Consider the following 13966-nt stretch of genomic DNA (forward strand, 5'->3'; position numbering starts at 1 on the left):
AACTGCATCATTACTTTTTCGTTTCCGAATACTTTTGAGTACCGCACAACTGTTTGAATGGGTTTGTTAGGCTACTCGTATTTCCTTTCAAAATTTTATAAACAATTTTCTTAAAAAAGCTTTGATAAGCCTTGCAGAGGCTGTAATAGACTGAAATAAACATAATACAACTTAATTTGAAAAAATCGGTTCAGTCGAAGTGAAAATATGTACATTTTCTATGTAATATTGGGAGTCTATGAACTTTAAACCACCATTTGTACGAAAGAATTCCACAAATGTGGTTAGTTCTTTCGGCTAGAGTAAAAATAGGTAAAAACGACAATGATGGATATTTTCAGAATGTTTCAGATTGGTTATCAACGATGTAATAGTTCTAGGAGATCGAACTACTCTATTTCGTAGTAGATTCGGATGTTAGTATGAAATAGGTGATTAGTTTCGCTCTACTGTAGAATTGTGAAACTGAAGAAAAGTTCAGGTGTTTAAATTTGTCAAGAATATTTGTAATCCCTGAATTACGTCATTATACAAAATCTTTCTTCGAATCGAAGTTTAAACGAATTTTTCGTCCTTCATTTATCGTCATGATAGCACCTTCTTTACCCTCATGGGTGGTGAAAAGCGACGCCACTTCAGCAAGCAGTTTGAAGTGTCTTTCAGTGGCCTGGGAATAACATAGCACTTTTGTAAAGTCTGTACTATCGGTATTTTTAGCCCCGTACGAAGTACTGGGGGCTTATAAGATTAATATGCCGTTTGTAACACGTCGAATTGGAAGCAGACAGTAAGGGCAAAGCATTTGGTCATGTTCATAGATGACGAATCCGCAATAAAAAACAAGGCATCAGAACAGTCGGAGCGTTTGCTGCGACTTAGCCCCGTACAACCCGTAATCCTATTTCGTCCGCAACCATAATACGTCCGTAGCCCTAATAAGCCCGGAACCCTAATACGTCTACAACCCTCTAATGCGTCTGTTACCAAAATGCAAGTCAAGTTGGGCATTGTCAAATTTACTGAAACTGTTCATTTTTTAAATTGCGCATAGCGCAATTACGAAAGCCCGTACGAAGTACCTTTCAAATAAAACCAACAATTTACGACATTATTTTAGAAACCCAAAAATTTTTGCCAACTTTCCATTGGGTATTTCATTACCTCTCAAATGAAACAAAAACTAGCAAAATCGGTTGAGATTTACTCGATTTATGTGCAAAAAACACTTAGGGCCGAGTAGCGGCCTTAGTCCAAGGACCCAAATTTGAAACTTTTTTTGCCATCATTCTATTCGGCATTCAATTATCTCTCAAATGAAACAAAAACTAGCAAAATCGGATGAGATTTACTCGATTTATGTGCAAAAAACACTTAGGGCCGAGTAGCGGCCTTAGTCCAAGGACCCAAATTTGAAACTTTTTTTGCCATCATTCTATTCAGCATTCAATTATCTCTCAAATGAAACAAAAACTAGCAAAATCGGATGAAATTTACTCGATTTATGTGCAAAAAACACTTATGGCCGAGTAGCGGCCTTAGTCCAAGGGCCCAAATTTGAAACTTTTTTTGCCATCATTCTATTCGGCATTCAATTATCTCTCAAATGAAACAAAAACTAGCAAAATCGGATGAGATTTACTCGATTTATGTGCAAAAAACACTTAGGGCCGAGTAGCGGCCTTAGTGCAAGGGCCCAAATTTGAAACTTTTTTCGTCACGTTCTTTTCGGTATTGAATTACCTTCCATAAAAAACTAAAACTAGCAAAATCGGATGACATTTACTCGATTTATGTGCAAAAAACACTTAGGGCCGAGTAGCGGCCTTAGTCTAAGGGCCTTCCATAAAAAACTAAATCTGGCAAAATCGGATGAGATTTACTCGATTTATGTGCAAAAAACACTTAGGGCCGAGTAACGACCTTTGAGCCCTCCCAACAAGCCCGCGTTGCATCTTACCCAAAAACGATGTTCAGCAACTTTGTTCTACTCGTCAATACCTTTCATTTGATATATCACAAGCAGCTATTGCGTGCGTATTCCGGTAGATATCGTCGAAAGACTGAAAAACACCAACAGGGCCCTAGCTCTGTAAGGGCCGACCCTACCATGCCCATTTTCGAACTTGACCTTACTTTTGTCGATACCAATCGGGGAAACGGACAGACGGACATTTTTTTTATTGCTGATTCGTCATCTATGAACATAGCCAAATGCTTTGCCCTTACTGTCTGCTTCCAATTCGACGTGTTACAAACGGCATATTAATCTTATAAGCCCCCAGTACTTCGTACGGGGCTAAAAAAGTCCGTCCGTCCGTCTGTGACCCCTCTAGCTTGACCAAATCACAACCTTTTTTCAAAATTCTTTTTTTCCCCGATTGGTATCGACAAAAGTAAGGTCAAGTTCGAAAATGGGCATGGTAGGGTCGGCCCTTCCAGAGCTAGGGCCCTATAGGTGTTTTTCAGTCTTTCGACGATATCTACCGAAATACGCACGCAATAGCTGCTTGTGATATATCAAATGAAAGGTATTGACGAGTAGAACAAAGTTGCTGAACATTGTTTTTGGGTAAGATGCAACGAGGGCTTGTTGGGAGGGCTCAAAGGTCGTTACTCGGCCCTAAGTGTTTTTTGCACATAAATCGAGTAAATCTCATCCGATTTTGCTAGATTTAGTTTTTTATGGAAGGTAATTGAATACCGCAAAGAACGTGGCGAAAAAAGTTTCAAATTTGGGCCCTTGGACTAAGGCCACTACTCGGCCCTAAGTGTTTTTTGCACATAAATCGAGTAAATCTCATTCGATTTTGCTAGATTTAGTTTTTTATGGAAGGTAGTTGAATACCGAAAAGAACGTGGCGAAAAATGTTCTAAATTTGGGCCCTTGGACTAAGTCCGCTACTCGGCCCTAAGTGTTTTTTGCACATAAATCGAGTAAATCTCATCCGATTTTGCTAATTTTTGTTTCATTTGAGAGGTAATTGAATACCCAATAGAAAGTTGGCAAAAAATTTCGGGTTTCTAAAATAATGTCGTAAATTGTTGGTTTTATTTGAGAGGTACTTCGTACGGGCTTTCGTAATTGCGCTATGCGCAATTTAAAAAATGAACACTTTCAGTAAATTTGACCATGCCCAACTTGACTTGCATTTTGGTAACAGACGCATTAGAAGGTTGTAGACGTATTAGGGTTACGGGCGTATTACGGCTACGGACGTATTATGGTTACGGACGAAATAGGATTACGGGTCGTACGGGGCTAAGTCGCAGCAAACGCTCCGACTGTTCTGATGCCTTGTTTATATGAAGATGCCGTGGGACAAACTTGAACCATCTCCGAAATGGAACACTCTATATGTGTTAAGGAACCTTAGAGAGTATGTTGCTTCGGTATATAAGATTGAAAAATATGTTTTACCGGGAAATCTCAATATTTTTACGAGCGAAATTTGGTCGAATTTTGGTGGATACTGGTACATCGGATTTGGATACCTAGAATAAGACATTATTTGCACGCGAGACTGTACCACTTCAATCTTGAAACAAAACACAGCTTAATTAACGTCTGTTAACATATACGTATGTCCGGTGTCATTTCCTTTTTAAAGATGAACACTTACAGTTAATTTGCAATAATGTCAAGAACGCAACAAGATTACTGAAGCATTTTGATAACGGACGAATAAGGGTTACGGGCTTATTAGGGCTATGGACGCATAATGGTTTCGGGCAAAATAGGTTTACGGGTCATACGGGGTTCAGTCGCAGCAAACGCTCCGACTGTCCTAATGCCTTGTTTTAATTTTTATTTGTGTGCCAATTTGAACCTTCCTACAACTTAATTTTTTTCTTTCGTCGCGCAGTTTCAATTTTTACTTACTTAACAAACTTACTTATACGGTTGGAGCTTAACTTTTGGCAATCGTTATTATGATTTAAGAGCATAACGAGAATTTAAACCTTAAGTTAACCTAAAATTCAGATCTCACAGCAGCTGCAAAACTCAATCGACTCAACTAAAATAAATTTTATTTTCTTCAATATTTGTATAATTTTGTGAACACACATTGTACCAAGGAATCCTTATCAAGGATCATGTTTTGAACGAACGTAATTCCGTACACCTTATAAATCTTTGTTCGATATAAATCGATTTCCCTCAGATTGATCGCCAACATATTCGCAGCGACATTTTTTATAAACTCCTGAAACGAAATTCTTAATATAGAAAGAAAAGAACGGCATTGTGTGCATGTGCAACGGCAGTTTTCATTAATTTCAACAAGCAAAAATGGATCACAAAAAATAAGTCAGGATAGACATTGGATTGAGTTTAAATCATAAGAGACGAATGCAACGAACGATGCCGTCAGAAACATTTAGAAAACACTTTCTCACAACTTTCGTATCGAATTTACACCATAAATAAAATTTGCATCACAGAAAACCCTTTTGATGCATATAAAGGTTAGGTAATAGAAACTAGGAATAAAATCTTAATGAAAATATTTCGTAAGCAGTTTACCCGACTTACCTCTATGTTCACCAGCCGCTCGAAAACTGTCCGGTAACGGACTGTAGAGAACATTTCTCGATTTTGTAAAATTTTTGAAAATATTTTTCGGATCGAAAAATTTGAGGAATGGATTTTCTTCGATTGTTGACAATTCATCGGCATTTTGGCGTTCGAAAGACGACACTTTCGACGAATCTAAGAACTTTAGATTCGGCAGAGCACTAACGACGAAGTATCTGAAATTTAAATAAAATTATTCGAGCCAAAATACTCCACGAACTTGTTAAGCTTACCTGTAATTTTGATAGTCACTTTTGGTAGCAAAAAATTCGTTAGGACAAGCAGGATTCCCCAACAGACTTAAATACGCAATGTTCGGCAAAAATGTTGATAATTTGATCAAAAGAATATTCAAATTTGTGATCTGAAAAGGTAAATTAATTTATCACAAAAATATAGCACAACAGTTGAAAATATCTTTAGTCTATTTTTGAATAGTAAATGAGACCCGTAAAGTACACAGACAAAATCAGTTTATTTCACAAATTTCACGAATGGATCTATCTACAGTGAAATGATTTTCTGTTGGCACTTTAAAATATATAGGATAGGGAAAAACAATTTTGAGCTCGATTTACTATTTTCAAAACATAGCTAACGCCGACCCGTACGAAACACCTATTAGTATCAAAAGCCTTTACTGTGAAACTCTTCATTTCTTTTACTTCATTCTCTACTGAAAAGCTATTCGCCCTTTAAAATCACTTGCATTAATGCATCATCCACTCTTTGCCTTGTTAGCATATACAAATAAATTGCCGGAGGCAATATAGACAGCCCCGTACGGAGTCAACTTCCATAAATTCCTATTTAAACAGCTATATACCGCTATATTTAACTATATTTCACTGTAAATAAACATTTCACAGATGAATATGCTATTATATAGCTCTATATGCCTGTATATAGCTCAATATAGGTGAATATAGATATATATAGATGTCCATATATGGAATGCCTGAAACACCCCACACACATAACAAATCATTTCCATGTTAACAGAAACACTCTAAGTACCATTTTTCCCAATATATATCACTTTTATTAAAATCCAATATGGCCACCGGCAGCCATTTTGTTAGGAGACCGGAAATTTTACCGACGCTTTACATACCTTTAATACCTTTCAAACAAAAAAAATTCATGAAATTCGGTCAAAATTTACTCGAGATATTGACAAAATACTCCATGTTCACTGTACGGCCGAGTAGCCAGATAAGAGCTCACTCCAAGAGACCTAGCTCACGCTCCGGAGAACATAATTTCAAAAACTTTTTTTTTGTCGATCGGTATTGTAAATACCTTTTATTTGACTTATCAGTTACAAGTGTAACGTTTGCATGTCCGGAGATATCTTCGAAAAACCATAAAGCACTTATTGGGCCACAGCTCGGGAAGGATCGATCCAAAATCACTCATCTTCGAACTTAGCCTGTCTTTTGACATTACCAAACGGAAAAAAAAGAATTTTCAAAATCGGATGCGTTTTACTCAAGTTATCGTGCAGACGGACAGACGGACATTTTTGTTTTTCGCGGATTTGGCATCTCTAGACAACCACAATAGGTTTCCCCTTACTCAGGGAGTCCAATTCGACGTGTTACGGATGTATGCGTAAACGCATAAGACCCCAGTACTTCGTACGGGTCTAAAAATTGATGAGGTAAAATTTTGGAATTTTGGTTCAATTTGGCAGTTTGGCCTCTACAAAAAAGATCTATGGCTCATCTTCTGGCTGTATCACGGTAGTTTTACTGACTATTATCTCGTAAAACTATAAATAATAAAATTCGCTCGAAAAAACAGTATTTGGGGAACTTTAAAGTTCGAGGAGTGTCCAAAATTTGATGGGTTAAGATTTATTGTGAAAAATCAACTCCATTTCTATCTGGGACGGTGAGTATGGTCGAGTGGGGTGTCAATGGATAGGGCGAGAAGTAAGCTACAAAACTCTGGCTTAGAGCTTCCTGCTACTAGCTTTCCCAAACGCCCAGAGCACTTCAAAAATTTTGTTTTTCTCGAGGTTTTTCACTTGTTGTGGTGGCTGGGTGGACCGAACATCGGCGTTTGTTGGTCAATAATATTCAGCTCATTGACCTTCATAAACGTGCACAATTTGATATTATTCACATTTCGCATGTTGGAGTAATTGATAAAAAACGATTTTCGCGACCACTTCGGAGAAAATTTTTCTGAGGGCCATGACAGTCCAACAAAAATTTTTCGGGAAATTTCTTGAATCCCGATTCCATATAAGCTGTTCGAAGTTTTGGCGAAATGACTCTTAAATGTTTGTCGGTACATAAAAAAACGGAAATATTGAAAAGATACATCAGACGAATAACATCTCGACCTAGTCCATATCGACTATCATTTAGATGAAATCATGTTTCAATGAAAATTGATATCGAGAAGACTCGAAGGACAAAAGACTAAAATCCAATAAATTTCAAATTCCTGTTTATATTGACTTTACAGCGAGAACTGTGTAAAAATGTATATTAAATTCACCGTTTATATTCCAGATATCGATATTCAAATTGAATAAACGAATCAAAGTTATGAACGAAACGCATTGTGTATGAAGGTATAATGTCAACATATAATATCGGACGAATGCTGTAACTTAAGCTACCGTAAACAAATATTTTCCCATCATCAAATTACCTTATTATTGTTTAACGATAGCGTTGTTATCGACTTTGTTTTCGGTATTCGAATGTTATCACCGAGTTGATTATTATCAAGAATTAACTCATCCAATCGGGAAAAAAATTCGACTCCGTCCAATGAAGTTAATTGATTGAAGCTCAGGTCCATTTTACGAACACGACTGTGATATAAATTAACAACTGCATCTGGTAGTGTCGTTAATTCTTGATCCACAAAAATCAACTGAAATTAACCAGAAGATAAATAAAATTGAGTTAATAGCCGATTCATTGATTTTGTTCTCGTAAATTTAATGTCATTTCTTGTGCATAAAACCAGACTGGACGCAATAGCGAGGAGTTTGTATCGAAAAATTTATTTAGTATTTAATTGAATAGAATCGAATCCTTTATGCAGTGTATGTAGTGTTTGAAAGGTCTTCGTCTGAGTAACTGAAAACAAGCCTCACATAGTCTCTAGCCAACCTTAGTTACTGGTAGCAGGTTTTCAAAAAAAATAATATAAAATGGAAGTTGGGAGAAAGGAGTTAAAATCTATGGAAAATTTATGACAGGTCTGTGTTGATTGTTGATAATGGTGATCACCACGGACACAGACCTGTCATAGATTTTGACTCCCTTTACCCAACTTAATTTTAACATTTTTCTAACAAATATTAGTTGATGTTTAACAAACATGCCCTGAAAGTAATTGACCTCAGCTCTCCAACGAACCCACTAACATCCAGATTTATCGATCTTCGAAAACCTGCTCCAGCAACCAAGGTTGGCTAGAGACCATGTGAGGTTCAGACGGTCTGAATCAGACCAAGACTTTTTAAAAGCTATATATACATCCCGAACGAAATGGACCCGATTTCGGTAAGTGGCTTTTCAAAAGAATGCCTCGCAGGAGATTCTGGGATTTTTTTTTCAGAAATTTTAATTTAGAGTCAATACGGTTAGAGGCAGTGAAATTTCAGCAATCGAAATTGTTTACACGTCTTTATACGGTTTTACCACTACCATGTGCGTGTGTGCGTGTAGCAGCTTCAACCGTATAGACAAGTATGTGTGGATCAGCTGAAAAACAGCTGAAGCAAATCAAATTGATGTTGAAACTTCATTGCCTCTAGCTGTAATCAATAAATCGCCATGTGCGGTGTACAGTGAACAGATGATTAATGATTTTCTTTAAATCATGTATGTTCCATGCTGTGTAGTTGTCGAACATCTCTTTTGGCCATTATAGTATACAACTTACAACACTCATACTTTATCGTCAGATTGTTCTTAGGTCTTGTGATTTCATTTGACCTTTTTTGCATTCCTGATTTTAGAATTTTTACAAGTTGTGTATTTGCATGACTCAGAGTATTATCCACAAACAAAAACAAAAAAAATTATCATATAACAATGTGTTCGGATGCTTCGGATGGAGTTTGTACTTATGAACTTTAGTACCGAAATTATAACTTTCGCTTTCACCACAACACTTTTAGTGTTTTCATAAGCTGATATAGAAGATTCTTACACGGAAAGTTCTTAAGCGTTTGCATTGGTGAAAATGATTCTCTTAATCGTCTAATAACAAAAACAAAAACAGATGAAGAGCATGGCATAACATTGTTAGAATGTAAATATTACGTGCGTTAACAAAGATTGATACGTCGAAGATAAATGTTTTGTACATTTTGTTCTAGATGCATGTACAATGTGTGCAACACTTTTTTGGCTTCTCGCAACAATGTACCTCGCTGTTTATCGGTTCTGTACATTTTATTGTCATTTTATACACAATTACATGGACTTTTGAAAAAGTAAACAAGATAACATTTGAATGTATAAAATTGTATTATAATAACCTTTTCGTCCGCTTCATCGAATAAAACATTACTCCAAGCGACCCGATTCATAATTGATTAAACTTTTCACTTGATTTAGAATTACCAAAAAAACAAAAAACAAAACAAAACAATTTAACCGTACGAAGTCGATTGAGTTTATCTTCTCTAGTATTTCTTTGCCATTGTCACAGAAATTTGTACTTAACACAACGCTTCTCGACAATGTTCAAGCACTAAACATTTAGAACTGATAGTGCATGCAAATATACAGTTTTCCATTGTATTGTGAATTTGCCAAAGAGGGTAACGTAAGTGGGGAAATTTTTACTGTCGATTTTTGCACAAAAGACTAACGCAACACCACCGGTAAACGATTAATACGGAATTAAAGAATTACTACTGTAAGTAACGTGACAAACACAACTCAATAAACGTAGTCTATAAAGTGGCTCACAATGAAATTACGATTCAGGTTCAAATTCGAATCCATACTTTTCCGTCTCATTTACTTCGGAATCGTTTCGTTAAAATTGATATTGATAGTGGTTCGTTTTTATAGGTGTTTCGTTTAAGATTCAACATTGGTTGATATTATTGAAATTTAACAAGAATTTTGTTATTGAGCTTCGTTCAAAATAGACAGTTTGTGTGAACGTTGGTTGATCTTTCATTCAAAACAAACAACAATTATAACCTTAACTTTCAACAACAAAAATAAATTTTTCGTTTAAGTTTTTCGGAATCAGGTCGTTCGAACTATTAACAATACACGAGTGTGGGACTAGATCGCAATACTTAACTAGTTTCGGTGGTAGGCGCGCTTGGACATAGTTCCTAGTAGGGCTCGGAGCAGGTCAGATTTATCTGAACCTAAATTGAAAATGCCTGAACCCATTTCGACCTGAAATCTGATTATGGTGATCAGGTTAGACCTGATCTGAAACCTGACTGGTTGACCTGAAAATTTATACGAAAAATCAAGGTCTTCTGACCTGATTGAAGCCAGGTTCAGGTCAGATCGGATTTATAAGCAGATATGTTTGCTGCACTGGGCAGTAAGAATATTTCCCTGTTATATCAGAGAATAAACGTCGCATATTAAAGCCGAAAAAACGATAACGATCACCATGTGAACTGTGAGCGATTAGCTGGGACGTGGGGCATACAAAATAACGAACTACAAGTACTATAAGTCCCTCTAATTGTTATTATATCTTAAAATGCGGGGTGAATAGTTTTTATTATTTTATTGTAGAACTAAATGATTCAGTAATGTGAGTAATTGGAGAAACTTCTTTCTTCACATATTTCTTAGCTTGAAATGAACATGGAAACTGATAAATAAATAGAGTCAAACTTATGGGTTTCCCCGCAAAGAGCAATAAGTAATTCACAAGAATTCAATTATCCCATTATCCCATTTCGGATATACTTTCCGATCCGTATATAACTTCATAACGAAAGTTTTTGTTACATTTTTCCGTGTTGATTCTTTTTTCTTTGAAATAAGTTGAGAGCTACAAACTGAATGGAACTATTGCCGTTGTCGTTAAAAATTTAAAAATTTCTCGTTCGAATCGTTACATTTAAAATGAATGTGCACATCAAACTACTTGAAACAGGGTCAGGAGACGCAGCTGTTGAAAGGTGCGATTGGATTAAATTAAAGATTTAAGACCACGGTTTTATAGAATGCTTCAAATATTTTTGATTATATACCAAAGACATCATTGTCAGTGCCTATGATGTAGGTCATAGCTTTTTGCAGTCTAGTGAATCATAAAATGAAATGAAAGTTTCGCCAGATTTGATGTCACATGCGGGTCTAGTGGTGAAGCGACCACTACGCTGGTATACATACCAACATTTGGAGTATGAAAACTCAAATGTTCGCTATTGAATGTGTAAACGTCTGGTTCTATATTGAAATGCCGTCATGTATCTCAATGTTGTTGGTTCGGCTATTCGATGTGTTGAGCAGACAGACCAATCATATGGCAACATCTGAAAATTCAGATTTTAATTGAAAATAGTTCCCTCATATGACTTCGATGATCGAACCTTTAAAAAAACGGGAAACGGTCAAAATGTCTACGCAAAAATATCTAACGAACAAAAACTCTAACGACGAATTATCTAAGTACAACAATGTCTGCACTATCGAAATATCTATGAACACAAACACTAATAACACATTCAGTTCTAACGTATGATTGTATATATTGTATTGTATTGAGTATATCGAATACATCGACTATATTCTAGTATATCGAGTATATTCGATTGTATTCGAGTATAGCGTCTATATCCGAGTATATCGAGTACATCGCCTATATCCGAATATATCGAATACATCTGCTATATCCGAGTATATTCGATTGTATTCAAGTAAATTGAGTACATCGACTACATCCGAGTATATCGAGAACATCGCCTATATCCGAGTATATCGAGTTCATCGATTATATCCGAGTATATTGTCTATATCCGACTATATCGAGTACATCGACTATATCCGAGCATATCTAGTATATTCGATTGTACTCGAGTATATTGAGTACATCGACTACATCCGAATATATCGAGTACATCGCCTATATCCAAGTATATCGAGTTCATCGATTATATCCGAGTATATTGTCTATATCCGACTATATCGAGTACATCGACTATATCCGAGCATATCTAGTATATTCGATTGTACTCGAGTATATTGAGTACATCGACTACACCCGAATATATCGAGTACATCGCCTATATCCAAGTATATCGAGTTCATCAATTATATCCGAGTATATGGAGTACATTGACTATATCAGATTATATTCGATTGTATTCGAGTACATCGTCTATATCCGAGTATATCGAGTACATCGCCTATATCAGAGTATATCGAGTTCATCGAGTTCATCGATTATATCCGAGTATATCGAGTACATCACCTATATCCGACTATATCGAGTACATCGACTACATCCGAGCATATCTAGTATATTCGATTGTACTCGAGTATATTGAGTACATCGACTACATCCGAATATATCGAGTACATCGCCTATATCCGAGTATATCGAGTTCATCAATTATATCCGAGTATATGGAGTACATTGACTATATCAGATTATATTCGATTGTATTCGAGTACATCGTCTATATCCGAGTATATCGAGTACATCGCCTATATCAGAGTATATCGAGTTCATCGAGTTCATCGATTATATCCGAGTATATCGAGTACATCACCTATATCCGACTATATCGAGTACATCGACTACATCCGAGCATATCTAGTATATTCGATTGTACTCGAGTATATTGAGTACATCGACTACATCCGAATATATCGAGTACATCGCCTATATCCAAGTATATCGAGTTCATCAATTATATCCGAGTATATGGAGTACATTGACTATATCAGATTATATTCGATTGTATTCGAGTACATCGTCTATATGCGAGTATATCGAGTACATCGCCTATATCCGAATATATCGAATACATCTGCTATATCCGAGTATATCAAGTATATTCGATTGTATTCAAGTAAATTGAGTATATCGACTACATCCGAGTATATCGAGAACATCGCCTATATCCGAGTATATCGAGTTCATCGATTATATCCGAGTATATCGTCTATATCCGAGTATATCGAATACATCAATTATATCCGAGTATATCGAGTACATCGACTACATCCTAGGCATGGGCGATAATGATAATGATTATCGAAAATTATCAAAAAAATATCGATAATCGATAATTATTGATATTTTGATAATTATCAAGATATCGATAATTCGATACATCGATATTTCGGTCCGAAAATCCGATATTTATCGATATATTCCGATATATCGGTATATTATCATGAATTTTCAGATAAATATCAAGATATCGATATTTTGATAATTATCGAATTCCGATATTTTGATAATTATCGATAATTATTAAATTATCGATAACGATATGATTAATCAATTATCGATAATTTCTTTCGATTGATATTATCGATAACTTTGAACGTCTTCCATCCCTACTACATCCGAGCATATCTAGTATATTCGATTGTACTCGAGTATATTGAGTACATCGACTACATCCGAATATATCGAGTACATCGCCTATATCCAAGTATATCGAGTTCATCAATTATATCCGAGTATATGGAGTACATTGACTATATCCGGTTATATTCGATTACGTCGTCTATATCCGAGTATATCGAGTACATCGCCTGTATCCAAGTACATCTAGTACATCGTCTATATCCGAGTATATGGAGTATATCGACATTATCGACTACATCCTGTTAAATTCATTTCTATTCGAGTATATAAAACAAGTACAACATCGCAAATGGGAAAAATGTTAGGAGTTGTATAAAATAGTTAGCGCCGCAGGCCGTGAAGAACATGGAAAAATAAAAAAGCGGGGTCGAGGGTCGGCAGCCCCCGCTGAGGGGGTCAAGGGGGGAGAATCCTCCCTTGAATGCAATAACAGAAGTTGACATCTTGCAAAGTTTTTGTCAAAATTCCCACATTGCCAACTATTGTTATTTCGTCCAATATTTATTTTCGCCTTAGTTATTGTGACTTTCTAAATTTTGGATGTAGATATTTTGGCTTTAGACATTTTGTCCGTTAGACATTTTTACTTAGACATTTTAACCTAGAGCCAAAAAAACCCATTGTTCGGTTACGTGATTTATGAACGATGTGCGAATAAGGAGGTTACTTCTCCTTACGCACAATATGCGTATAGCGTTTCGATACATCTGAAATAATTAGATCGGACTGCAGAATTGAGAAAGTTATACCGGTTATACCGAATGCAAAAAGAAAGGCAAACTTCCAAATTTTCATTTCAATATGCAACACCTTATACGC

The 13966-nt window shown here is 36.0% G+C and overlaps 1 protein-coding gene and 1 long non-coding RNA gene across 2 annotated transcripts; one reads left to right on the plus strand and one right to left on the minus strand.

The window, feature by feature from the left end:
- Positions 1 to 4012: 4012 nt before the first annotated feature.
- Positions 4013 to 9416, minus strand: LOC119069343 (leucine-rich melanocyte differentiation-associated protein-like). Its single transcript, XM_037173414.1, has 5 exons — positions 9093 to 9416; positions 7244 to 7471; positions 4810 to 4940; positions 4535 to 4752; positions 4013 to 4205 (listed from the first exon to the last, which is right to left on the minus strand). Exons 1-5 carry the CDS (start codon positions 9141 to 9143, stop codon positions 4126 to 4128), a joined length of 708 nt encoding a protein of 235 aa, XP_037029309.1. The 5' UTR covers positions 9144 to 9416; the 3' UTR covers positions 4013 to 4125.
- A 3110-nt stretch (positions 9417 to 12526) lies between these two features.
- Positions 12527 to 12693, plus strand: LOC119069344. Its single transcript, XR_005086311.1, has 2 exons — positions 12527 to 12600; positions 12650 to 12693. It is a non-coding gene; the product is annotated as an uncharacterized LOC119069344 (long non-coding RNA).
- Positions 12694 to 13966: the final 1273 nt, after the last annotated feature.

The sequence above is a fragment of the Bradysia coprophila genome (assembly GCF_014529535.1).
Source record: "Bradysia coprophila strain Holo2 chromosome X unlocalized genomic scaffold, BU_Bcop_v1 contig_26, whole genome shotgun sequence".
Classification (NCBI taxonomy): Eukaryota; Metazoa; Arthropoda; class Insecta; order Diptera; family Sciaridae; genus Bradysia; species Bradysia coprophila.

Coding starts and splice junctions, on each gene's coding strand:
- LOC119069343 (XM_037173414.1), bottom strand. CDS start 9,143: ATGAATCGGGTCGCTTGGAGTAATGTTTTATTCGATGAAGCGGACGAA. Junction 7,472..9,092: donor TCGATGAAGCGGACGAAAAG/GTTATTATAATA, acceptor GGTTAATTTCAG/TTGATTTTTGTGGATCAAGA. Junction 4,206..4,534: donor AGCGGCTGGTGAACATAGAG/GTAAGTCGGGTA, acceptor ATTTCGTTTCAG/GAGTTTATAAAAAATGTCGC.